Below are 27,980 nucleotides of genomic sequence, written 5' to 3' on the forward strand. Positions count from 1 at the left end.
AAACTAGAAGAATCGATTGTGTAATTCAATGATTATTTGCAATACCCAAAAAAACAAGATATGGAAATTAGTCGTCCTCTAAATACATCATAAAAATGAGGGTACTGTTTACATTGCTCCTGTTGTTGCTTCTGTACTATTCTTTTTTTTTCATTTCTCTCTTGCTTGTTGTTTTGTTCCTTTTCTTTCATTTTCAAAACCTTTTTTTGCAACTAGGGCGCAATTTTGACCACTCTCCTGGTCACAAGAAACTTCTCAGGTATGTCTGGCTCTGCTGAGCTGCATGTGTGAATGTGTGTGTGTGTGTGTGTGCTTATCCTACAGTTTTAAAGTATTAAAGTCTCTTTTTTATCTTCTTATGTGTGAACTTGATTCATAATGCTATTTTTTCCTAATCCTTGTTATTGCCGTATTTTCCTGACTATAAGTCGGAATTTTTTTCATAGTTTGGCTGGTCCTGCGACTTATAGTCAGGTGCGACTTAATTATCAAAATTAATTGGACATGAACCGAGAGAAATGAACCGAGAGAAAACATTACCGTCTCCAGCCGCGAGAGGGCGCTCTGTGCTGCTCAGTGTAGTCTACACTGAAGACATAGAGCGCCCTCTTGCGGCTGTAGACGGTAATGTTTTCTCTTGGTTCTAAATAAATGCGACTTATACTCAGGTGCGACTTATAGTCCGAAAAATACGTAGTTATTTTGCTGTTCATTTGGTGTTTATTTTTATAATTTTTATTTAAACAAAGGCTTTTAAAGTAAGGTGGTAACACACGCGATTTCAGACATTTTATTTAACATTTCTTTTCTGTTTATCATTGCTTTATCTCTTTTTGGGGTGGGGGGTCCGGTGTGTCTCGTGAGGTAAGAGTCTGATTGGACATAAGAAGGGGATGTGTTTTTACTCTGACCAGTGAGCTGGTTTGCTTGTTTGACACACTTCCCTGTTACTCTGAGCTACTAATTACCCTTGTTTGCATGGAATCAAACAGATTACATTCATAATATCAACTGACACTTAGCTGAACTTATATGAACTTGTATTCAGTGTTTTAAACAAACAAAACTTGAAGTTTCAACTGCAAATATGCATATTCAGTAATATAACAAAAAACAGTTGTTTATGAATGTAATCACAATAATAATTCTAAGTTACTGGGAGAGTTTTCTGTCTTGCTCATTTTCTGGTTATATTTCCATCTGCATATGTTCATGTACATCCTGGAATGTTACATTTATTTAAAAGGTAAAAAAAAATCATAGGTTTCACATTTGCATATAATGGCTGTTACCAAAATATAGTTCGAAACGCGTTTTAATAGAATTTGAGTTAGCGTAATAACTCTAAGGTCATCTGCACTTATTTTTGTACTGTATTTTAAAGCAACTCTATCTTTGAGGGTAAGTGTGTGAGCTTTATTTATAATTTTGGTTCAAGATGTTTGAAGACTGTAAAATATGTTGCATGCTATTTTGTGATATAATATAATTGGCTGATTTACAATATCTATGCACATAGCACAACATAATTTTCAACATTTCAATTTTTTTTATAACATTTATAAAAGAAAAGTAATTATGTATATTCTATTGAGGTGAAAAAAGTCACTTTTTTCTTGATGTTTACCAACGAGGAGATCGTACAGCTCAAAAAATAAAATAAAAAAATAAATAAAATAATAATTGTACAGTATATAATTTTTGAATAAAAACACACATTCCCTAAAAACAGAGTTGCTTATTTCGTTTTAATTGTGTCTGGGTTTAATCTTTTTGATCCTTAAGCCTTGCATTTGTTTACCAAGATTTCCTATCCAAAAAAATAAATGATTTGTATGGCTGTGAATTGTTTCTCCTGCCCGGGGTCTTGTGACACAATAAGGAGAACAATAATCTCAGAATGCCTGCTGCATGTGCCTTCATGGATTTGTAATGTTATAATAAATAAATATTAATGTTCCATTATATTTTGTATCCAACAGCAGCCAAGAGCTTGTTGAACAAGAAGACAGATGGTGTGAAGGTGGGTTAAATCTGTTTGCCATTACATTTTTTTTTTTTTTTTTTTGGCAAAACTACAATGTATAAACAACATGAGTACTTGGCCTTTCCTGAGAATAATCTTGCAGCAGAACATTGTGCATTCTTTATGTTTGTGTTTTTTCTTGGACCCCCCCCCCCCCTCCCCAACCCCCAGAAATTCTGAGGTCTTTAATTGGATCAGTTTCCAATTCAATTACAATATAGTTAATATATTAGACTGCTGTGTGGCATTTTGATGTCATTGAAATTTCATTTCAATTCCAATTTTCAGGTTTTATTTAGGAAATGGTTAAAATTTTGGCAATAAAATTCATATTTGATCTTTAAGTCATTAATAAAAGGTTTAGTTTAGTTAATTCCCTGATTTGCTATAAAATATTTGGAATTACCCATTATTCTCATTTTAATTTTTTCCTAAAATGAATGTCAGTTACTTAAATTAAACACTCAGGGTGAAGCACAATGCCGGAGACCGCAAAACGCAGGCTTTGTTGAAATAGTGAATTTCTCAGAGTTTCTCGTCTCATTTTATTTTCTGATCATTTAATCTAAAAATGTTCACAAGAGTTTTCTGACATGTGTAACACAATCTGATGTTGGTTTGTCTCACAATCCTGTAACTCAAGTCTGTTTATCAGATTTTACATAAAAATTTAAAGCAATCGGGCAGCTTTCAAGAAACATTTTAAAGTCAAGAATGGATATAAATGAATACAATTATAATTATTAATAAAAAGTAATAATGTGAATTGCCAATGTGAAATTAAGCAGGATATTCCAAAAATATATAATATATAATGTCAGAAATTGATTGGATCATGAAAAGTGAATGTCACATACTAAAATAAAGTCTGACCGAGTTTACTAAAGTAATGCCTAAAACGGCTATTTGGTGAACATTAACCAGTAGCCCACTCCAGTGATGTGTGAGTTGCTGCATCATCATATCATCAGCTCTCTCATGTGAATCAGTGTTTGTCAGTATATCTGTGTATTTTTTCTATTTGTGGATGCATAAAATTCCCTTTTTCCCCAGTCTTGTTTAATTTTGTAACCGTAGTGTGATGCAGCACACCCCGTCAGTGATTGTTTGATAATATGTGATCTGCTCCTCATCCCACTTGCAGGTTAACAACAAAACCAACCTAGCCAGCAGTCCAAAAGACACAGGCCCCGCCCCAGCACTGGTACCCATGACAACAGTCTTGCACCTGCTCGACCTCACCCCGTAGAGCCTCCACCTTTGACCAACATGCTAGATTTGCTTACCTTTTCATCATAAACACAAAAGTTCTGTTCCAAAACCTAGTGAGCTGCCTTGCTGTCCATTAGCTACACAGGCAGCTATTTTCTAAGGCAACATCCTAACTGTCAAGCAATCTCATAATGATCAAACATCAAAACACAATGGCAGTTATTGCATAAAGAAAACACAATTCACATTTGATTCCAACAGATTTTTATGTTAGCATGTTGCTAAGCTAAAAATACAATAACAAGAAAACATATAAGCCTAACCAGATGTTGGGTCCACATTGGACATCAGCTTTACTTGCTTCAAGAGAAACGTTCATGATAGACGGACACATTGGCATGGTGTCCATAATGGCTGAAGACTGACATAATTTCCATGATGGCCAAGGTTTTGTCGATCCGGCACTGTTGGTGTGTCATCTACCCAAAGTTCAGAGACCTTGCATGATTTTACTCACCTCTCATGTCACCTTTATGTTATACATGTGCTGTTTTCCATTTGAACTAGGAAATAGGGTTGTATTCAATCAAATTGTTTTTGAAACATCAAAAGCGGCTGCTACTTGATGTTTTGCAATGATATAGTTTTATGCCATTTCAAGCACAAAATCCATATAAAACTCGTGATTTTGCTTGCACAGTAATGGTGTATTGCCGTTAGTCTACTATTTTTGCTCATTTGTATATCCCATTTGTTTAAATCTCATTGAATCAGTGTCTTTCTCGGACAGATGCATAATTCAAGTACTGTTTTGAAGTGCATGGCTTGTGTTAGCATTGCTTTGATAGGGTCGTATGCTTGGAGCTCATTGCTGTATGTAATTTGACATGGTTTGCCTTCCATAATGACGCAGACATGCACGTAAACAAATGTCTCTCAGACTGACGACACTATGACGCACTCGTACTGACACACATAGACTGTTCCTCTCTCTGACACACATGCACACTCAGAGGACGATGTTTCTTAGATGACAAGTGTGTGTATGTAATCTTCTCTAATCTGGTGGTGATTAGACAAGACATCATCAATTCTGCTCAGTCCTGCTCAAAGACCACCAGGCTGATTAATTACATTGTGTGTGAGTGACCCAGAGATCACCTCATAGCAGTGATCCACAGCTTCTTTGTTTTAAAGAAAGAACATATTATATTACAAGAGAAACTGATCCGAAATCTGTAGAATTTCTAGTGATTTATTTAGTAATTACCATAAATCAAACAGCAATCAGATATATTGCAAGCAATAGATTTAAAACATGTACAGTAATACATATCAGTTGTTTTCACTGATATAGAAATTTGCACGTTATGCATGTTGAGTGTACAATACTGGCTACTACTAATAATAATTAAGTATTTTTATCTTTTATGGTTTTGAATTACGTCTCTTATGCTACTCAAGGCTGCATTTATTTGATCAAAATACAGTAATATTATCCCACATGATCCTTCAGAAATCTTTCTAATATGCTGATTTGGTGCTCAAGAAACATTTCTTACTATCAAGACTGAAATATTGATAATATCCAGTATGTGTGTTTTAGATGGGAGTCCAGACTGCATTATCAGGCACATGCAAGCAATGAGACTATTATTGATAGCCTTGTTTTGCCATTTGGATTTATTTAGTAGTTTGTTTTTATATATATTTTCTTTAATGCTTGAAAATGTGCAGTTCCATGCATGTTGTATCTGGTGCCCATGCCATCTTATTCCATTATGCTGTATAAAGCTTCTTTTTCATATTTACATATTACATACAAATAATACTTTTTTTTCACTCTTTCAGGAGCCACAAACTACCGTGATCCACAACCCAGTGGACAGAAACAAGGTAATATGACGCATTCCTGTTAGCAGCGGTGAATCAAAAATAGAAACATCATAAATGTGAACACTGTGTCTGGTGTCCATTCTCAAAGTGATTCACAAGTATTCGTTCATATTTCCGCAGGAGTCTACAGAGAGTGCCAACACAACCATCGAAGACGAGGACATTAAAGGTAAAGCTTGGCTTCTCCCTGCGGTTGATGTGCAGTTTTTTGTTGTTGCTGTTTTCCCTCCTCACTATGTCTTCCATCTGTGCTTCTCCTCAGTCATATGTACACTCTTTCTTGTTTATTTCCCCAACCGAATTTGTACTGCCTGTTGCTGCCATTCTCCCCTCCCTTTCATCCCTCGTTTGTTTCCCCGCATTAGGGTGTCTGTTTCAGTATTTCTTGTCGAGTGTGCTATTTGAAATGTCTTCTTTTTCGTTTGTCCTGCTCCTGTTGTTTCTTCCTCTCATTGGTTCAATGTACAGCCAGGCGCTTCGGAAACCTCAGCATTAATTCAATCTGGCAACCCGCGGGCCGCCCGCAAAACTCCGAGCCCAAGCAGGCGCCCAACTCCTCGGTGCAGAGTAAGTCTGTAATGGGCAGGAGACAAAATCACCCCGTCCTCCCCTAACGTCGGTCAAATGCTTCGAACCCCTCTTGTATGAACGAGAGGCCCCTCAACAACTCAGATCTTCTCTTTTAAGGATATTCTTGAAGTCCAAACTTCATTCATCATCAATTCTCCAAATGTTTTAATCCATCCAGCTGCTTCTATCAGACACACGTTTGTGTCTGTCTATTCTTCACCGACTGTGCATTTAAGGCCTAGAAAATAATAAATCACAACAGCTTTACAAAAAAATAAAAACATTCTAATTTGGAATTGCTTTAAAAATGTGGTTTTAAAGAAAACACTTCAGTCTATGAAGAAGAGGGAGATATAGATGCGTGCAGCATGTGTTAGAAAGGCTTGATGGATTAAAAGCGAATCTCTGAATCAATAGAGATATGCTCAAGTAAATGGGAAATCAGATTTAATGTGTAAGTACCAGAACGTTCTTTCAAATGTGCTCTTCTCACACCCTCTCACCGTCTCAGATTCTCTCCCTTCTTTTGCCTTTAGCACTCTTCATTCTTGCCAGAAAACCACCTGACTGCCTTTTAGCTCTCTATAGGTGCTTGAGGCCTTCTGGTTGCACCACTAACAAACCTCTTCTTACTGAAAAGACTGTTCAGTTGACCTTTTGTCCCTGTGTCCTAGGACTAGATTCTGCATTATCCTGTATTGCACCTAACATTCCTAAAACGGAGAGATCCACTGCACTAGGAGTGTACTTGCTCCGGTATCCCATCCTGCTCCGTGCCTGAGAGCCTGATGTTTGCTCCTTCTGTTTAGAATCTCTCCCCCCTTCCCACCAATCCAACCAAAAAAAAAAAAAAAAAAGTTGATTTATTTGTGTATTTTCAAACAAATAGAATCACTTTGGATTTGTTTAAGCTCAGTAATATGGAATGGACCTAAACCAGTATTGAAAGGACAATACGCTGTTTTTCAACGTCAGATTCTGTTTGCACTTTATGTTCACATGACCATTAGACAAAATGCATTTTGTCTAAATTCTGTGCTTCACATGATGAAAAAGTATTTGTTGATTTAAAAATTGTAATTCAAAGATATTCCATTATTGTAAAGCTTCGATTTGAGATAAGACAACTGGATTTAGAAATTAATGTTACATTTTAATACTTACTTAATCGCACTTTAACAGTGGGATTGACAGCCCTGATTCTTTTATTGTTGTCATTTTTTGTCATGGCTTTTAAACAAACAACAACAAAAAAAAAACACTCTGATATCTTATGAAACACAGAGGAGAATGCTGCTAACAGCGACATTATGCTGAATAATGAAAATGATGTTGAAAAAAGGCCCCATGTTACAAAGCATGTCCATTGTAAGAGAAATCAAGCATTAGATGGAATGCTTTTCTGAAGAAAAGTAAAGTCCTCTTTTTCTCATTTGAAAGCCACAAACCCTTTTCCATCTCATTTGTCATTCAGTGCCTTCCGGGCGAAAGACATCAGCTAGCAGACGTATCCATTCCTTTTTTTCTTTTCATCTATTAATTTGCAGACACCATAAACTCAGTGCTGGAGAATGAGTGATTTAATGAAATAATGAATATTTCAAATGAAACGAACTGTTAAATATTAAGAGTACAAAGTACATTTAACGTCTTTTTGCCCGGTGGGCTGGAGTTATTATGTCATCATCAGTAGACGTAGCTACATTGCACTAGTTTTATTTGGTGCTTTCATAAGAAATTGTCTTTTTGACCAATTATGAGCCATCTCTTTGCTGTCCCTTAGCTTGCCAAGTTATCAATAAAGGTAAATTTAAACTTTGATACTTTGAATGAAAGTGTTGCCTGTGATTTTCCACCAGTAAACACTGCTCATTCTGAAACTCATCGTAGAGCACTAGGAGTTCTTTTGGGTGCCCTTTGTTTAACAAGTGTCAAAATTGCCTCTTGTTAATAATACAGTAAACAGAACAACTACTAATAGGTTGTGCATAGTCATTATATCAAATTCACACAACCTCTGTGGAAAACATTTAGGGCTGGGCGATATAACCTTTTATAAAATCTTATATAAAATCAATAAATCTCAATATTGACAGTATGTATTTGTTCTGAAATGGCTTGGAGGATGGAGTTGTCCCTTTTTGGTTAAAATTAGTTTTTATTGTAATTTTTGTTTTTACTTAGGTTTTCCCACACTGTTTTTCACAAAAAAAAAAAAAAAAAACACAAGAAAATGAATGTATATTTTATTTAAATGCATCATTACCTGTATTTATTATGCAGTGAACAGTGAACATGCCCGACGCAAAAGAATCGTTGAATCAGTTTCGAATCGATTCACTGAAATGTGCAATTTGATCTAATTCATTGCAATGAATCAGACTTATCACCTCTGTCAACATTTTGATCATTACTGAGCATTAGTGAAGTTTAAATCAGAACGCCATTAAAACACTCTCATATTCATAAAAAAGAACTCCCAGAAAAAAAGTACAAAAGTAAAACATACTCGTATTTACACGTTAGCTACTAATATATACGCTTTAGGCTTATATAGGCAATCTTTTAGATTGTGTAACTTAGGGTACAGTCTCAGTGACAGCTTTGTAACTTGTTTTTCCTGAGAGTGTAGACAAAAAAGGATGGTAGCACTTTATTTTACAGTCCTGTTCCTCATGTACATACTATGTACTTATTATAGTAATTACAATAACTATGTAATAACTAGGTACTAACCCTGAACCTACCCCTAAACCTAACCCTACCCCATGTAGTTACCTTGTATTAACAGAACTTTCTTAGATAAATACACTATAAGTACATGTATGTACACGTACTGTAAAATAAAGTGCAACCAAAAGGTTTCTAATCACAAACTCTCGATAAGTAATAATTATGGTATTTATGAATCATTGCAAGTGTTCTATATATCGCCCATCCCCGAAGCTATCTAATACCCGCAAAGACAGAAGCTATAAAGGTGCACTGTAAATTTTGTCTGGTGCTTTCTAAACAAAGGTTTGCATTTTGTGGATTGCATTAATTCATAGATGAGTTGGGATGCTGACTGCTCATTTTGATTCTCAGGCCATGAGTGTGTCTGACTCACACGCTAGACATCTCTGTGTGTTTCAGCTCGAAAGCAGGAGATCATAAAGGTGACCGAGCTGCTGATTGAATCCATCAACAACGGAGACTTTGAGGCTTACGCGTGAGTGAACGCACAAACCTGTCGCCATGACAACCGCAGCCCCTCTTAAGAACGCTAATGCATTGCTTTTATTTTCTCTTGATTACTGAGATTATATTTAATGGTATGCTCCATCCATATTTAAAACCAAGCCTCACTATATAAAAGCTTCAGAAGCTTTTAGACAAATTTAAATGCTTTTGGACTAACGTCTGCACACAAATTAAGACTTTTAGCTTTACTTTCTACTCTTTTTCTCATAGAAAGATTTGCGATCCTGGCCTTACTTCATTTGAGCCGGAAGCTTTGGGAAATCTGGTGGAGGGGCATGACTTCCACCGGTTCTACTTTGAGAACGGTATTTAGATCGATAACATTTCAATCTTGATGAGTTGTGATTACAACAGTATTTTGATCGTCGTATTTCTGTCATCTCCTTTAGCACTTTCCAAAGGTAATAAACCTGTACACACTATCTTGCTGAACCCCCATGTGCACCTGATCGGAGAGGATGCGGCATGTATCGCGTACATCCGTCTGACCCAGTACATGGACGGCAGTGGGATGCCACGCACCATGCAGTCGGAGGAGACCCGCGTCTGGCACCGTCGAGATGGCAAGTGGCTAAACATACACTTCCATCGCTCTGGAGCACCCAGCGTGCCCATCAAGTAAGACTCATAGAGCATCTCTACTGTTTAATGTTTATGATAATGATCACAAAAGGGTCAATCAAAAGAAAATGCATGAAAAGCTTTATATCATTTCATTTGAACACTTTTCTGTGGAGTCTGGCCTCTCAAGAAATCCAACATTTGAAATGCTTATACTTTTATTCAGTAAGTATGCATTTTGAGGATGCAAATTGATCATAAGTGATTGTAAAAGGTATCTATTTTAAATAAATGCAGTGTTCTTGTGAACCTTCTGTTCATCAACGAATCTTGAAAACAAATGATCACGATTTCCACAAAAATAAAAATTCCAACATTGATAATAATGGAAAAAGTTTGTTGAGCACCAAATATGCATATTATAATTATTTCTGAAAGATCACGTGTCTCCTGCTGATAATTCAGCTTTGCATTACAGGAATAAAACAATTACATTTTAAAATATATTAAAATAGAAACCAGTTATTTTAATTTGCAATAATAACTTACTCAATATTAAAGTTTCTTTGTCAAATAAATAAATGAAATAATTTAAAACATTTTAAAAAATCTTACCGACCCCACACTTTTTAATGATAGTGTATATTTGAAATAATGGCCTGGATGTTATAACCTGTTATTATTCCTAGTGGCTTAGTTGTGCTGAAGAAAGGATACATTAACATGACTTCATAATTTAGAGGAATTTATTAATTGTAATTTAATATCATGCTTATTTCTAAATGTTATTGATGTGTTTTTGTTTGTGTGTATATTTTGTAGTTAATTGGAATATTAGGCTTCAATTTTTTCCAACTGAGGAGAAACCATGAGCAAAAATCCAACTGTCTGTCAGTCAAGCTGGAGGCGTGTCTCCTAAGCCACACCTGCTTTCCAACAACCACGCCCCTCTCCCCTCCCCCTCGAAGGTCATTTACATATTACCGCACATGGATCAGAGAATTCCAGAGGTCATCACTTACACCAAAACCTGAGGGCCGTTCGCATATATGGACAGTATTAAAAGGAGCAAATTTTTTACATTTTCTTTTCCGTCTCATTTTTTAAGCTGTTTTGGTATGCATTTTAAATGTATAGATATGTAAAGATAATCACCTTTCCCCAAGTCCTGTACTGTATTTTTATGTCTATTTATGTGTGTGCAATATATCAAATTTTGAAAGATAAGAATGTTAATATTGAGCTTGCTATTGTTCTGGTGATGCACATATGTCGTGATCGTTCAGATAAAAAATGCTAAAATAAATATCTTAAAAAAACAAAAAAAAAAAAAAAAAAAACCTTTAAGAAACTTTTAAAAACAAATACTTTAAATTCTGGCTTATGGTAAAATTTATATATATATATATATATATATATATATATATATATATATATATATATATATATATATATATATATATATATTAGTAAATGCTGTCAAAAAGCTTTGTTTATATTCGCTAGCTTACAATTTTTGGCTGATTTACTTGATTTAAGAGAACTGCAGAATACTAATATGGACTCTATGTTTACCTTTATGTCATAGAATATATGAAAAAAAAACAGATATCAAAGAGAATGTAGCATATATGATACATCAAACATTGACAAGCATAGGGTAATGCATTTTTTAAAGACCATGCTGTTTTTTTGTTCCTTTTTTGCTCTTGTTTATGTGTAATTCATGGATTTAACCATTCATGGTTATTTTCCTTAATAATCACAAGGATCTGATATGGTAATGATGTTAATGATGACAGCGTTTATCATCATTATGACCCAACATATCTAGAAGTATCACGCTACCTTCAGACCTATGTAGCTTTTTTTTTTTTAATTTTCCTATATCGAGTGGCTGTAAAAATATTATTCTTTCACTTTATATCATGGCTGTATGAGAAAAGGAAATATAAGTAGCTTATGAGAAACTACACTTATTATTTTCACACATATTTGTGCATTTCATTTATCCTGACATTATTTTCGCCCATGGCAAGAAGAGCGAAAGTGAGCCGAGACTGATTTACAAGCATGCACACTGCCCTTACTGGCGACTCAGTGTCTGTGCGCCACTCAATTGGAAGCTGATGTCATAGAAGGTGATGTCACAATGGATTGGTCTTCCTTGAGGAAAAAAACCTCACCACTACTGGACTATGCCAACACCATGCTTTCCGTTTTCTCCGTGTTCCCTTTTCTCTTCTTAAAGACATTTCCTCTGCTGATACGTACAGAACCTCGATGCCAATATGAGGATGTGAACTACATAGTTTGTTGCCATGGTGGCGCTAGCAAATCAACATATTTAATAAAAAATTCAATAAATGTGTGATATGTACTGTATGCATGATGTCATGTTTCAAATTTCTCTTTAAACCCAACCATAAAATAACGACCATAAAGTGACACTTACACACTTTTATTCTCGTTCAGCCATATACACACACTGCAGCCAAGGTATAGTGTTTAAATGTCTTTTTTAAAAGTCATATAGTAAACTAATACATGCCTTTAAGGATAAATATTTATGTACTATATATATGCATATTCTTATCTCCACAGACATAGAATGCGGTTTCAGTAAATCAAACGTGGGCCAGTCACAGTGAAAGTAGTAGCAGTGTTCAACTTTATGACATTGTTCAGTTTAGAGGATGACTTTTAATGCTGTTCCAGGGCCAGTTTCCCAAACCCAGATTATAATAAGGGGGGAAAAAAGCATACAGTAGCTGACCTAAGATCAGCAGGAAAAAAATCTTCTGCTAACACCGCTGTATTAATCTGCATTTAAAAAGGAAAAGTTATTTGAATTATTACAACTTCCCAACATTCTTTACTGAAGCCAACCTGCTATTTGAACCGTAAAGAGAATATTCCCACTTATGTTTCTTGACACACACAAAGTATCTAAATGAAATACATAAAAATAAAACACTCTTTAAAAATAAAAAAATACATCCCTTATCCTCACTTCCGGAACCAGTAACATCTTTTTAAAAGCGATCACCATCACAAATACCTCAGAGCAAGATTCCTCATCAGAGCAATATGTACAGAACAAAATCAATATAATTTGAAAATAAAAATCACATTTTTTACAAACACTCAAACACACATACTCAAAGAAAATTATAAATTCAGAAAGTTACAAATAGAATCATATGTATAACTTATGTATAACTGATCACTTGAATTTGATTCTACCTTCCTGAGTCCCTCTTTAAATGCTTGCTAAATTAACTTTAAACCATAAGCTGCATGTTAATTTGTTCTATTGCAACAAAAAGCTCTACTGAGATGTCATGATAACTATGATAATGATAGAACTGCTACAGATCACAGACACAAAGAGAGGGGTGAGAGGAAAGAGACAGTCGTCTAACCATAGAAAGAGTCTGTTATTAATAAGTGACTGCTGCTAGCTAAGCATGCCTGCTAATATCCTTACAGGTGGCTAATGTGATCTACTGTCATTTTAAAAATGCATATTATATATACTCTCCATGAACAGAATACACAGACACACAATAATCCCAACAGCTGATAAAGAAGGCAAGAAGTTTTCAGACATCTCAGCCGTTGAGATCAAAAGAGCATGGCATTATGTGGCGATATAATGCAACGATATTCAAAAGTTGTGGTAGGCAGTGCAGTACAGGTTCTGTTAGTTCAAGCTTAAATGTTCTGAGTATGAACAACCAGGACTTTTTTTTTCTGTTTTGATAAAAACTTTTTTTTTGGTTATTGTGATTTCTTTTGTTTGTGTTCATTATTTCATTTGTATTATAATTGAGGGATTAGGAAAGGAAAGGAAAGGACACCAGTTGGTCACATTGAAAGACAAACAGATAAACACTTCTGGTAAACTGTGGAGAATAAGGTGAGAGAAAATATTGTCTGTTGACTTAAACTGGGTGGACATCCAGTTTGACTGGACAGGAAGACTGGAAGTAGCAGGAGTGAAGTGCACTCTGGGATTGCATGAGCATGGTGCATAGGAGTGGTTAGGAGGGTGGACAGACTCAAAGAGAGGAGCGATGCAGATAGGGAGAGGAAAATGAAGGGGAAACTATCACTCAAACTTCTCTTCAGCTTCCTCCTTCTATTCCTCTCAGTGGTTTTGGGCACAGTAGTGGTGAATGAGGTGATGGAGGGGATGCTGTAGGTTGTCATGGGGCTCAGACTGATCGTCAATCTGCTCCACGCACACCCGCTTCTGTCCCCCAGCATTCCTCTCTACTGACCTCCTGTGGGTTCTAGACTTCTGCATCCTCGTCCTGTGAGTGAGATGAAATAAAGAAAGAGGGCAGAAATCAATGCTTTTCTGTCCTTCCAAAAGATTTCAAGAGGAAAAAAAAAGCATGAAAATACCATAGTACTTTTTTAAGTGTAAATTCAGATTTCTTATAGGATAGAGGAAGAAAACATTTTATTAGACAAAAATAAAATGTAAAGACATGCTTTGTTAATAAATATACACACATCACTGCAAACATAGAAATTCTAAACTCCCTATAAAATCCCAAAACAAAATTTGGATCAGTTTTTTTTTAAAGAAATTAACTAATTAATAAAGAAATTACTTTTAGCAAATAAAAGTAAAGATGCATTTTAATTAATAAATATTTACAGTAAAGCATTGTACATATTTTACACTGTATATATATATATATATATATATATATATATATATATATATATATATATATAATGTCTGCTGAATATTCAGCACTGCCATTACAGGAGTAATACAAAAAAAAAATAAAGTTATTTTAAATTGCAATAGTATTTCACAATATTAATTATTACTTGCCACCCATACACACACTGTCACACTAATATGCACACAAACGCCATGCCATGTCTCTCAAACCTCCTGATCACAGATCCATCAGGCTGCTGTATTTCCTGTTCTACCATTTGAGGGATCTGAACCTTCCTAAAACCTCCAAAGTAGCTTAGAGCCTGAGGGAATGAGGCACACACTATATTAACACTGAACCGTGATGAAAAAAGAGTACCGATTTGGGTATGTTGGACCATACGGTAGAGGCTGCCTTAAATATTCATGGCTATGTTCAAAATAGAATAGCACTATTTTATCTGTAGTATTAATTCAGCATGTGAATGTTCTGCTTGCATGGAGTACTTGAATGATCAACATTTGCAAAGAATAATGTATGTATGTAATATAATGAAATGCACTTGACTTGACTGGATTATTATAGTCTCTTATGAATGATTAATATTAATATTTTGACAAAATCTTTATTTCTAAGATGATCATGAATGCTTTAATACTATATTATTTAACAGTTAGGCATGAATTCACAGTAAACATTGTAATCACATGCAATGTAGTGAAATCATGTTTAGTTTAGGCATCCAGTCATCATCCTAGAAATGTAAACAATTTGCACAGTCTGATTTTAAATTATATTATAATTGTCAGAACAGATGTGTGTAACATATCAAGGTGATAATCTGGAACAAACTATGATAGAACTTTTGGCTAGAATAAATAAATATTATGGGCATAGTGCTACAACAGAGGTAATCCTAGAATGTAAAATCTGTGATGTTGTAGAAATGTCAGGAATGGCTGCTGTGCTGGGCAGCTCACCTGGGTGAAGTCATCCCGGGCAGAGGGCAGGTCTGGGGTGAGGAAAGGATCTCCCTCGAGCTTTGCCAGCTGTTCTCCATGTGTTACTGTCGTCTGGACCACCTGTCTGACCTCTTGGCCTACAGCAGATTCCCCCTTTGAAGCTAACATGCGGTCTTTCTCATGGAAAGTCACCTGAAATAAAACAAAAGACATTCAGCAAAACTTAGCCATACCTTTGGGTTAAGAGATTACATTAAATATAGATTAAGCTGATTTAGTTTCATAAATTTTATTACACAATTAAATAAGCAAAGCATTACACACCTCTGTCTGATGTCCTTCACTCTTCAGTACTGTCCTCTTTATTACTTTCGAGTATCCGTCCCCTGGTGCCACGCTGATCGGCTGCTGGGTGGAGCCCTCCACCCTCACCTGCTCAGTCTCCACCCCATCAGATGAGACACATCGTCGAATGACCTTCCTGGTCACCTGAGAATGTGAGAGAGTGAGGTAAACAAGTCTGATTGGATATGATGTATTTGTTGGTTGAATGGATGAAAGGATGAATGGATGGAAGGATGGATGACTGGTAGTTGACATAATTGCGAAGTTACTTATAGGTGGTAAAAAGTCGACGATCAAAAAGTGCTTCCAAAAATGGATTGGATTAAAGGAAGGATGGACTACAAGATGGATAAATGGTAGATGGATGGATTAAAGGATGGATGAATGGATGTGCGAATACTGCAAATCTTAGATGTTTACCTTCTTCACAACCAAGTTTCCCTGTGCATCTGTGTACTTCTCTTCTGTTACAGACTCTGGAGGAACATCTGGAACATCATCACCCTGTAGAAGAAATCAGACACTTAATCAATACATGTCAATGGCTAAAGCAGTGTTTACCCTAACAGGAAACAGCTGCCCCAGCTTGGATAAAGGTTAGGGTTAGCATAAGAAGAAGAATAAAGAAATAATATTGAAAATATTGATCCTATATAAAAAGGCGTACACTTCGTGTAGAAGTTGTCCATTTTAGGGGTGATCAAGGGTCAATAACTCTAGAAATATATGATATGGGATGTGTTCTTAGTTTAAAATGGACAACTTGTACAAACCATTGAGAAGCAGGGAGGTTTAGTCACAGCTGAAAATGCAGGATTTTAAAATCGAGTCAGTTTCCTAAAGAAAATCATAAAGTTGCATGAAAAACCATCACATAGCATTTTGGTAATAGGTTATTCAGTAAGCCCACGTCAAAGTTACATACATAAAATGTATGTTAAGAAACACCACAGTAGCTTTCACACTGAACCTCCAAAATGGAGCAAGCAATCTTCAGTCACAGATATACCTGAATAATTACTCTCCTTCGCACAACTCTGGTGGTCAGCACATCCTCATCGGAGCTATCTGACAGCACACCTAAAGCCTCATCAATCTCCTAACCACGCATTATGTATGAAAAATCATGCAATAATATACGTAAGACAGAAATATATAAAACGTAAAAAATAAATACATTTGATAAATGCAATGCACACTCTGCTTAAATACCATTAAGACTAAACATTATTAGAATCAGACGATCAAATATCAATAAGACAAATGGCAAACAGAAGCGGCAATAAAAAATTGTTAACTTGACACAACATGCACCATTTTTAAACATGTTTCTTGTATAAAACAATTGTGTGGTAAGGAATTTACTTCAAAACAAAAAGCAATCAGATGCTTAGTTGTTAGTATAAATATCTATAAAAATTAAAACAACTCTTAATTGATATATATTACGATATAGTTATTAGGGATGCACGATAATATTGGCACAATATCGGTATCGGCCGATAAAAGCTTAAAATGACCATTATCGGTATCGGCCGATATGAATATTTCTGCCGATGAGCCAAACCGATATTCTCCAAGTGAAATAATTGACCTGTTTTTCAGATGTGAATGTCTGTCTACATTTGTAAAATAATAAATTTATGGTAGAATCAGTACAGAAGAGATACATGGATTTCTCTTCAGTAAAATTAAAGTTTAAATATATCAGTATATATTTGTATATATATCGATATCGGTATCGGCATCGGCCAAAATTATTTTGAAAATATCGGCATATCGAATATCGGCCAAAATCCAATATCGTGCATCCCTAATAGTTATTACTTACAAAATCCTGCATATTTAGTGTATGACCTTACAATGTCATAAATGTAGTACATGCATAAGCAATTTTGTACAAGCTAATAGCGATTTTGATGGTGTTAAGGCATGAATGTGACATGATTATGTTTTTTTTTTTTTGACTAAGCAAAGGTTTTCAGGTTTTAAAATCCACCTAATTAGTGAAAATGTTCATTCAAAGAAACCAAACACCATCCATTCAGCGGGAAATAGATTAGGGTAGCTCAGAGAAGAATGGATGGAGAGGGGAGGTCATGCTGAGGATGCTTACCCTCCTCAGATCATCATCATCATTATACTCAGCCTCTCCTCGAGGAGGAAGCTCCTGAGGAGTTCGTGTAGAAGATTCCAGACTTTTCTGCTGACATGGAAAGTAAACATCTTTCTCCTCTTCATCATCATTGGGTTCGTGGATGATGGGAGAATCCTCAAATTCTTCACTGTCTGATGACCTGATTGACCAACTAGGGTTCTCATTGGATGGCATATATCCTGAGGGACTTCTGACATTTGGTTGTTGTTGTAATTCATGAACAGTCAACCTTAAGACTTCATCACTCAGCGCCGTTGTGCTTTTCCGAGGTTCTTCTTCTGCTTCAGAATTGTCTGAAATGGTCTGCTTGCAGTCAAAAAAAGCCTCAAGGTCAGAGTCATCATGTTGCTGATCAACGCTTAGTAAATCTTTGTGTTTTGGTTTTTCAACTTTGCCAGGTTTTGGCAAATCAGGGATTTCTATTTCAACATTTTCACTAGATTTGGGAGACTCAGTTGACGTTTCTTCAACTGATGATTGTAGTTCTCCTGTGAATGAGTCTTGGGATACATCAAGAATGAGCTCGGAGCTGAGAGTTTCATCAGATAATGGCTGTTCTGGTTGAACTGCTTTCTTAAGTTCCGCAAGCACTGAATTCATGCTGATTATCAAGGGTTCTGAAGAGTCAGAAAGACAACGGGCAGAGTGCTTTTCCTCTGATTTTTGGGATGTTGCACCGGACATAACTGAGTCTGACAGTAGTCGTTTGGAATCTTTGGTAGTTAAGGCCTTGTCCCTGCCATCATGAGAGAGAGGCAGAGCTAGTCCTTCCTCCTGGGAAACAGGTTCCTTAAGCGCTGGATTCATGTTCATAGCGAGCATCAAGGGTTCAGAGGACTCTGAGAGACACCGGTTAATATGCTTTTCTTCTGACTGTTCGGCTGCACTACAAATGATTGACTCAGACAGAAGTCGTCTTAAACCTTTGGATACCACAGCCTCCTTTGAAATAGTCGCTGACCCAAGTTCAGAAGACTTCTCCCTGAAGTCAAAATATTGAGAAGTTATAACTGTTTCTGGTGTTTGTGGACTAAGGTCAGAGTTACAGAAAGGTGAATATTCACTCAGCTGTTCAGTTTCGCTTTGAATCCACATATTTGGGTCAGTCTCAGATTGGGGGAACAGTTCTTTCTTAAAGCCATGACTGTAATCTATGAGAGGTTCAGTGGTTAAATTCAATTGTGTGCATACTTTTCCCTTCTCAGGACAATATTCATCTTCCTCATCTTCACAATAGACCTCTAATGTTTCTGGCTTTTGCTCTGGAGACACTAATAGTTGCAGATGTGGTTCATGTTCATGGGAATCAGTTTGTTGGTCTATCCTATGATCAACTTCAGGCTCTGAAGGTTGCTGTGGGGTGGTTTTGTTATTACATTGTTCTTGGTTTAAAACTGTATTCTCATGATGGGTAGATGATTGCAGTGAGGCAGAGTCAATTGTAGGAGAGGATTCAATGCTTTGCAATGATGGCACTTGATCCAAATCATCAAGCATTTCTGGGATAAGAAAGACCTGATCTGATTCCGGAGAGCCCTTAATGAGGTCTGGAGTCACTCTTGAAACACCTGGATTCACCTCAACACTGTGTGAGTCGGCTTCATCAGCCTCCCTTACAAGAGAATCAGGGGAAAATGAAGGACTAATATTTTGTCCGATTATTTGATCGCTCAGAGGAACTAATATATCAACTATGCTTTCATGACATGGAGACGACTTCATAGTGTCTGAAGTTTCATCAGATTCAACGAGATGTGCCTCTAATGATTTTTCATTGCTTTCTAAATCACTTTTTTCGTATACAGGTGAGACTTGATCAAGACACACAGAACTTTCATCTTGATACTTTTCTTCTTGGAGTTGAGTTTCTTCTTGACTCACTGGTGAAGCGTTTTGAAGTAGGTCAGGTACTTTGTGTTCAGGTTCAACTGTTGACAAAACAACTGAATTTTCACCTGAAGAAGATCTCGCAATAGACACCTGACCGAAATCAAAGATATTCTGAGATGCCTTTGTTGATTGTTGGTGGAATTCTGACTGAGTCTTCACACTGATTGGTGATGAAGAGAGACAAACATTTTCATTGTCTGAAACGTCACACTGAACTTGATTATCCTCCTCAGATTCTGCAGAAACCTATGGGATAAATTATATGAGGTATGGAAAAGTGTGACAAGGGCAAAGAGATGATATTCAAGGGATACTTACAACCAGTGAGAGACAACCCCAAACAGCACATGCGATGATCATGGGTACAGTCTTAACTGGGCTTGAGACATTTGGGACATGACCCTCTGATTAAGTTTTAAATGCACAATGCTATAAACTTACTTCTTCATCTGCGGCTTCCTTTGTGGATTCTTTTTTGACCTCTTGAAGCAGCCATGGATTGGTGAAGCTGTCCCTAGGAGACATTGAGAGTGGAAAGTGCATTGCCAGGTTGTGTACTACCAGAAGACTGATTAACTGAATGCTTCTGATTATGTAAACGTTACTTTAAATGTCATTTCAAGTATGTCAATCTATGTATCACTCACTGATTGATCTCCAATTCTTCAATCATATCCCCATGAATGCTCTCTGAATGGACGTGTCCCATTGTTTCAGCCCATGAGGGAATGTCAAGGAGAGAGGCCACAGATAAGTCTTCTTCTGACACAGCTGGAGGATACCTGTGTGAAGTCTCCATTCTCTGCACCACACGAACACTGTCACCATCCTCTTGGACTGAGGAGAGAGCTGCAAAAGACAAAAACATTCACTCTGATGGTGTAAAGACTTTGACCCCATTGCTTGTTTTTAGGATTTATATCTTGTGTTTTAGATCTATATGCCAAACAAGAACGTGCTTAAAGGGGGGGGGGGGGGGGGGGGGTGGGTGAAATGCTCGTTTTCACTCAATATCCTGTTAATCTTGAGTACCTATAGAGTAGTACTGCATCCTTCATAACTCCAAAAAGTCTTTAGTTTTATTATATTCATAAGAGAAAGATAGTCTGTACCGATTTTTCCCGGAAAAACACGAGCGGCTGGAGGCGTGACGTGTGGGCGGAGCTAAAGAATCACGAGCGCCAGTAGGCTTTTGTGTTGAGAGCGTTTGGAAGTTGTGACATTACCGTGAGGGAAAAATTAACATCCAAAACAAACCATGGCATACAGTCAGATTCAGCCGTTTATTTATGATCCAGAATCAGATCCCGAGGCTGAAACTGAACGAAAGCAGCAGCAGCAACGACTCGCTCCGAGCAGGGCTCGAACCCGGGTCTCCGGCATGGGAGGGGACGCACTAACAAGGAGGCAGAGATATTTGAAGCAGTTTTACTCACCGCCTGCGGTTCCAACACACATCGTGACTCTTTTTTTGTTGGGATTGCATCATTTTTAAGAAATAAACGATATGCAAATCTGTCGTCAAACTGGGCCTTGTTTGTAAAACAAGCATCTTCGAAATGCAGGGAACAAACAAAAACACTTGCACAACTCCGTTGATGCTCTGTAAAAATAAACTCCATCCACTGGTCCCTTAATGCTGTTTTTTTTTTTGGTGATCTGTGCAGGGTTGTCTTGCCCTGGCAACCAAAAACACACTTCTTTTGTGACTTTTCGCGACGCTCTCGCTCTGATCAGTGAATCGCTCTGATCAGTGAAATGTCTGTGCTCAGCCTCGCTGTATGGGAGCGCGCGCTCTTCCGGCAGACGTGCCCTTAGGACCCATATAAGGAAATTCTGCTCCATCTAACGTCACACAGAGCCATACTCAAAAAAAACTTTCAGAAACTTGTGACAAACCGGAAGGAGTATTTTGGGAACAAAAATACTCCTTCAAACGTACAACTTAATTTTTGAAACTTTGTCCATGTTTAGCTTGGGAATCCAACTCTTTAACAGTGTAAAAAACTCAGTATGCATGAAATAGCATTTCACCCCCCCCCTTTAATTCATTGCCCTACCTTCACTGTGGTCCAGGGTCCTTTCAATCTCTGCATATGTTCTTGAGGTTTGCTCGTGGATTGACCTGTGCATTTGAATCTCGATAAGATGGACAATGTCCATGCGATTTATTTTAGTGAGTCTTTTAATCAACGTATCTTCTGTGGAATGTAAAACATAATCAGAATCTATTATTTAAAATGTACTTCTCATTTGAATTCTTTTACACATTCTAATATTTCAACTGGACTGTAATAGAAGTAAATGAGAACAGGACTTACCAGTTGCATGCTTTCCTTCTCTCTCTATCCAGTGCTGTAAAAGAGCATGACTCTGCTCTTGTAGTGAATTCGGTTTTTCAGTGCGCACTCGCTGAATCTCATCTTCATTAAACTCCAACTCTTTGGCCAGCTCTAAAATAGATTAGTATATATAGTATGTTGTAAAAAAAGATACATATAGACTTGCATTTATCCACAAGGATGCTAGAGTTGCCTGATCTGTTGCTACAGTGTTGCTATGGTATTCTGGGTGGCTTTTAGTATGCTGTTATGAGGTTACTAGGATGCTCTGAGGGGTTCCTAGGGTGTTAACCACCTCAAACCCTTTTTTTATACTCACCTGCCCAGCTAAAACCTAGAAGGTCAGCAATGATGGCCAAAGTCTCTTCTTTCCTATCTGCATCATCATGCCAATCCACTGTAAACATCAGTCAAAGTATTTGTCATTAATACTTAATTAAATGCATTCAAAAACAAAAAAAAAAATTATCTGCTATATAACCTACTTGGATTATTGAACTATTTCTGACTCTGTATTATGGGATGTGCACTAAAGACATTTGAGATATTATGCAAATATGTGAGTGGAGTTTAAGTCTTTATCTCTTGTAAATCGCTTAAAAATTCATTTAAACTTCTAAAGGTGGCAACAAAAATGCTAACTGAAGCTAGGTTGTTGTAGTTTTACATAGAAAAGAATAATAGAATGAATGTATGGACTACACAGTGACTGACGATCTGTTAAAATAATATATGCCTTGTGTAAAACTTTTTACACAAAAATAACAGTTGTCATGGTTGTTTTATTATTTCTAATTTTCAAAACATGCAGTTATGGTCATGCATTGCACAGGAAAATTTATTATTGGCAAATAAATGTAATCAATCTTGAGATTTCAGTTTATGTATACACTGATATGCAAATGAATAAAACATGATATAAAAAGACACCAAACATGACACATAAACACACATAAATACACACAAGAAAACACTGAGATGAGTCAAATTACAGCACAAAACACCAGACAACACAGAAAAAAATAAGCAAAGAGACATGGATCAAATTTTGGAGTAAGTAATACGGGGGGCAAGTGCCAAGTTGAGGTACCTTTACTTTGGTCTGGGGTAGTGCTGTCTGAGATTCTCTGCATCTGTGTCTCCACACAATCTTCCCAGTTGGGCCTTGACTCAAAGACATCATCGCCAATGGACGGTGGTCGAATTGATTTCAAACTACTTTCTCTTCCTAACTCAATAGAAGTTTTCTCTCCTTTGGTTTCATCACACACTATGCTCCCTGAAGGGTCCAAATCATGAGAGAATTTGGCAAGAAGTTCAGGTTGACTGGAAACAGCATCCTGTTTAGGAGACTGTGTGGGTGAAACAGTCTTCTGGGAGGATGAAGTCTTCGGTTTGGTGTAGCTGCTGTTTATATTAGTGAGACCTTCCACAACGGACATGGAGCATTCTGAAACACCAGTATCTGCTTCAGATTTAGGTCTTTGAATTTGCTCAATGGAGTCCCCTTTTCCTAAAATTTGGTCAAAACTGGCTGCTTTCACAGCTATTTTTGGTTTATATGTTGTTCCTTCTACTTCAGCAACAATGTCCTTGGATGGAGTGTACACTGAAGGTGATGTAGTACAGATTGATGCACTAGGGTACATTGTAGATACATGGGTGGATATGGGCATTTCAACAACAGAATGCTGTTCATCTTCCACTGAAGAGTCAGAGGATTCTGGGTCTTGCTCAGAATAAACTGTTCGTGTTACTGTATAAGTGGCAGTGTCCACATTTGATATCAGTGTGTCTTCATGGATACCATTATCCTCTGTGTGGCTCTTTGGTTCACTTAGGATATGATAATCATACCATTCTGGATGTTCTGGTTGAACACTTTTAGTTCCAGTTATACTAAAGTCATCAAACTTTGCATCAGGTTCCTCAGTAATTCTGTCTTGATGCACTAAACCATCTGCAGGCAACCCAGATGAAGCTACTGCAACAAACTCACCAGAACTGAAATTGACCTGTTCAAATTCTTCACTTGGATCTTCATTTATTGGAAAAAAGACTAACCTTTCTTCTTCCTCCTCTATGCTCCTTTTGGTCATGTCAATAGCGCCACCTCTGGTCATCTCAAATAATTTTCCCTCTTGGAAGAGGAAAGGATTTGGTGTCCCCTCTTCAGTAGGGGTGCGTCCTGGAGTTGTGTCCGGTGTGGTTCCATGGGAATGTCTGTCTATACACAAAGCAAGTATTTTCTGTTCCTCAGCTTCAATTTTTGCATCGAATGCCTCATCATCTTCCACTTCAGCACTCCAGGGAACCAGGTCTCTTGGAATAGATACTGGGATTTCTTCAGCCTTCTCTTCATTGTCCTCTTCATGAATACATGAATCTGGCTGGGATTCATCCTGCACTTGCTTTGTAGCAGCAGTTGCACCTACGTTATCAATGGGAGAAACTGGTTCAAGTACTTTTTCAGAAGTTGCGCTCTCACCATTAGACTTTGAATCAACATCACCAGCCATCTCAGTGCCCATTTTGCTCTTTGCTGTTGTTATAATGAGATCCTCCTCAGCTGTAGTCTCACCAATCACTATACCATGGTACTCCGAAGGTAACTTGTCTTCCTCGTCCTCTTGATGTGTTTGCATAGATGGTATGTCTGTGCATGTCTGTAAATCATCTATCTTTAAATAGGAATGTTCCTCCGCACCTTTGTCCATTGACTCTAAAACCTCAGTGGTTTCTCCTGAGAGTTTGTGAGTTGATTCATCCAACTCAGGGCTGTCATAATCATCTTCTGACAATGAAGAATGTAACGGTAATATTGGGCCAGATTCAGTAAGGTTCTCCAAGTACTGCTCTTCTGATTCTTTGGTTAACATTGTGTTAAAGTCTAGTGGACTTTTATGTGGTGACGGCACTTCTTCATCTTTTGGTTGGTTATAACCACAATCAAAATCAAATTTGACCTTTTTAACCTTTGCGTCCTTTTCCATTTCATCAAATGTTTTGATCTTTGCAGCCATCTTAAACATCTCTTCTTCTGGAGTGAATTGCTTTTGTAAAGTGTCAAAGTCATGAAGATAGTCACTCTCAAGCACCTTTTCTTTTTGCTCGAGGGTCATGGAAAGGCACTGCATATCTGAATTCTCGTGTAAACCTTGGGATGACTCACTTTCTAAATAAATGTTTTGTTTAGAAACAATTTCTTTTTCTACATTTTCCCTGGAGTCAGAAATGAAAGTCTGACTTGTTGAGAAGACCCTTTCAGTATAACTCAGTTGACCAGATTCTTGCCCAGTGGGACTTCCCTCTAAAGAGTCTTGACATGGGGAGTCCTTGGTTGGGCTTGGCTCAATAGAATCTGGGGTTTTTTGGGATGATCCATCTTCTCTGATGGGAGTAGTCTCAAGCGAGTCTGTTCTACAAACAGTTTTAGAGTCATTTATGGTTGCAAGCTGCAGAGAATCTAAGCTAAAAGGTCTCTCTAGTGCATCTTGAATGTGATGACTATGTTGTGGTATTTTCTCAGACTCAGTAATTACATCTGATTCTTTTGACTGTATACTATCTTTGCAGCTTAAATCACTTCCAATCATAAAATTTGCTGATGTTTCACTCTCCCATTTTAAAACTTGATCCTGAATTATTGTTTTTGAAAAAGCATAGGATGGTGACTCAGTTTTGGTGGATGGAGAAGGTGTATCCATCTTAGAATCATCATTGGATGGTGACTCAATCTTGGTGAATAGGGAAGGTGATTCAATCATAGTATCATAAGTTGATTCAGTCTTCCTTTTTATCGAGGTTACTAAACATGATTCACTCTCTGCTCTTTCATGTGGTTTCACCAAACTTGACTGGTGAGTTGTCTCCTTATCCCCTGGATATCTGTCTTCTGTTTCTTTACTAGTTGAACTGAAAGATAAAACAAGGATTTCAGGACTATTTTGAGGGGTTTCAGCAAGTCCTTCAACTCTCTCACCGTCACCTGTGCTGGAGTGAGGAGTCCTTGTCCTTATTCTATTGCCAGGAGAGTATGCCAAGGCCTCATATTTGTCACTATCAGGACTTTCTTCCAATGCTTCCAATGCTCTATCACGCATTTCACTTTGACATAAGGGCTCACCTTGCTCCATTGCAGTAGCAAATGTAGTGATTATTTTAGATTTACTTGGATCCACAGCTGCCTGGTGTATCTGCTCCTCATCTTCTAAAGAAACGCCATCACTACACATTAAAGAATGTTTACTTGCTTCACCTGAAGTTTGCCTAAAGATCAGATATTTAGGATTGTCTTCAAGTTCTGCCTTAATATCTGCACTGAAGTCCTCTGATATTTTCCTGTCTGGGCTTATCTGAGGCTCCACAGACAATCTCCTGTTCTGACGGATGTTATATTCATTATGCCTTCTCTCAGGCATCAACTCCAGGTCTTCATTAACTAACAGTTCAGAACCAATCTGAGTTCCAGGATCTTGTTCCTGAGTTTCAAATTGTCCTGGTTCCTGAGATGGTTTTCCATTTTGGTCATTTGCTGTTTGTTTAGAGAACAGGTTTTCTGGAGAGCTTTCCTCTTCAAAGTTAAATATAATGTTGGAAGTTACCGCTTGATCACCTTCATTTTGAATGGTCGTCAGTGGTTTTTCATGTAGTGTTTCACCATCATCAATCATTGGTTTATGCTGAATTGTGTTTAGGTCAATACATGATGATTCTTGAAGGATCTTATTTTCTACTATTATTTTTTCTTGTAAACGTAGGGTTGATTCTGCATTTTGGTTATTGTATGTTGGAGGAATCTGCATCACATCAGAACTTGATGCTTCAGAGGTTACAGTTGTAACTGCTCTTTGTTGTAAATGTTGGGATGATCCTGTCATTTGACTATCATATGTTTGGGGAATCTGCATCACATTAGGACTTGGCATTTCAGTTGTTTCTGTCATTTGGTTATCATATACTTGGGGAACCTGTAACACAACAGGCGTAATTGCTTTATGTTCAAAAAGTCCAGACTTGCTTTTCGATGGATCCTGGCCAGTCTGAAATGCCTTCATCAACTCTCTTACAGACATAGTTTCCTCTATCCTTTCCGTCTGCGACTTTGGGGATCTGGGGGATTTTGGAGGAAGCTTTGGTGATTTGTCTGTCTCTGTGACATATGACTTACTATGGGAAGTTCTCGCTTTTTGGGATTTCCACTTTTGACTGTCCACCTCATTCTCTTCTTCAACCTTCTTCTGCAGTGCCTTAACCTTGTCCTTAATGGATCCAATCGGAGTTTCTACAATTCTAGGAGATGCAGGAATAGATCCAAAGACAGGTTCAGATCCACGGATAACTGCATCTTCATCAAGAGACTCCTCAGACTGACTCCTACTCATCCTTTCCAAGTCATCTTCTGAACTGCCACTTGCAAACTCCCCCTCTTTACGCTTTTTCCTTGCTGGCTTTTTAATTTCTGTTGGACGGGGCTTACCACGTGTCACAACAACCTCTTTAAATCTTTCTTGAACACTATACATGTCTTGTGATTCACTAAATGGTACAGGTGTTTCCTGCAGACACTGTTCTAAGTCACTGCTGAGGTACGAAATCATACCTGAAATATCCCTCTTAGGTGAAGAACTGGATATAGTGTCTCGTAGGATTCGAACTTCCTGAATACCTGCTTCTTGGACCTCAGTGATATTTTTGCTTTGGGTTTCCTCAACATCTGTCTCACTGAGAAGTACCCAATCCTCATCATCAATGGTTACAGATCTCCCAACAGCACCTTCCCTCTTTGTATAATCCTTTGTATCATCACGGAGGATCTCTTCCATCTTCTCTAAGTCCTCTTTCACTTTTTCAACGATTTCAAATGGCTCATCCACTTCCTCATCCGCAGCCTTGTCAGATCCCTCTCTGACATCCAAGGAGCAGGATTTGTCAGATTTTTCAGAGGCCAGAAGGACAGACACCTTAATCAGGTCTTGCTTCATATCAGACACCTCTGAAAGCAGATCTGGACTTGCAAGTGTGGCAGGATCATGTATGATTTGCAGCGTGGAAAGCTCTGTTGACTCAGATCCATCATAATCTTCCATT

The 27,980-nt window shown here is 37.4% G+C and overlaps 2 protein-coding genes across 8 annotated transcripts in view; one reads left to right on the forward strand and one right to left on the reverse strand.

Moving 5' to 3' along the window:
• The window catches only part of camk2d2 (calcium/calmodulin-dependent protein kinase (CaM kinase) II delta 2), a 28,494-nt gene extending 17,586 nt beyond the window's left edge, over positions 1-10,908 (forward strand). Inside the window, exons 12-22 of one of the 6 annotated variants that reach the window (XM_052577005.1) lie at positions 217-259; positions 1,983-2,023; positions 3,171-3,230; positions 5,090-5,134; positions 5,255-5,303; positions 5,603-5,701; positions 7,488-7,508; positions 8,840-8,915; positions 9,158-9,252; positions 9,337-9,565; positions 10,331-10,908. In XM_052577005.1, coding sequence (XP_052432965.1) covers positions 217-259; positions 1,983-2,023; positions 3,171-3,230; positions 5,090-5,134; positions 5,255-5,303; positions 5,603-5,701; positions 7,488-7,508; positions 8,840-8,915; positions 9,158-9,252; positions 9,337-9,565; positions 10,331-10,334 — 762 coding nt within the window. In that variant the 3' untranslated portion in view covers positions 10,335-10,908. Of the gene's footprint in view, positions 1-216; positions 260-1,982; positions 2,024-3,170; positions 3,231-5,089; positions 5,135-5,254; positions 5,304-5,602; positions 5,702-7,487; positions 7,509-8,839; positions 8,916-9,157; positions 9,253-9,336; positions 9,570-10,330 lie in introns of those variants that run through there. The other 5 variants (XM_052577123.1, XM_052577062.1, XM_052577198.1 and 2 more) reach the window with 5 other exon arrangements.
• Positions 10,909-11,953: 1,045 nt separating this feature from the next.
• The window catches only part of LOC127973324 (ankyrin-2-like), a 56,498-nt gene continuing 40,471 nt past the window's right edge, over positions 11,954-27,980 (reverse strand). Inside the window, exons 40-52 of one of the 2 annotated variants that reach the window (XM_052577361.1) lie at positions 22,981-27,972; positions 22,210-22,287; positions 21,870-22,001; positions 21,609-21,749; positions 20,196-20,397; positions 19,990-20,062; positions 17,617-19,794; positions 16,510-16,599; positions 15,921-16,004; positions 15,480-15,644; positions 15,174-15,347; positions 14,424-14,515; positions 11,954-13,827 (exon numbers count right to left, since the gene is read on the reverse strand). In XM_052577361.1, coding sequence (XP_052433321.1) covers positions 13,662-13,827; positions 14,424-14,515; positions 15,174-15,347; positions 15,480-15,644; positions 15,921-16,004; positions 16,510-16,599; positions 17,617-19,794; positions 19,990-20,062; positions 20,196-20,397; positions 21,609-21,749; positions 21,870-22,001; positions 22,210-22,287; positions 22,981-27,972 — 8,567 coding nt within the window. In that variant the 3' untranslated portion in view covers positions 11,954-13,661. The remainder of the gene's footprint in view (positions 13,828-14,423; positions 14,516-15,173; positions 15,348-15,479; positions 15,645-15,920; positions 16,005-16,509; positions 16,600-17,616; positions 19,795-19,989; positions 20,063-20,195; positions 20,398-21,608; positions 21,750-21,869; positions 22,002-22,209; positions 22,288-22,980; positions 27,973-27,980) is intronic. The other variant, XM_052577371.1, reaches the window with a different exon arrangement.

This window comes from Carassius gibelio, chromosome A1 (genome assembly GCF_023724105.1).
Source record: "Carassius gibelio isolate Cgi1373 ecotype wild population from Czech Republic chromosome A1, carGib1.2-hapl.c, whole genome shotgun sequence".
Classification (NCBI taxonomy): Eukaryota; Metazoa; Chordata; class Actinopteri; order Cypriniformes; family Cyprinidae; genus Carassius; species Carassius gibelio.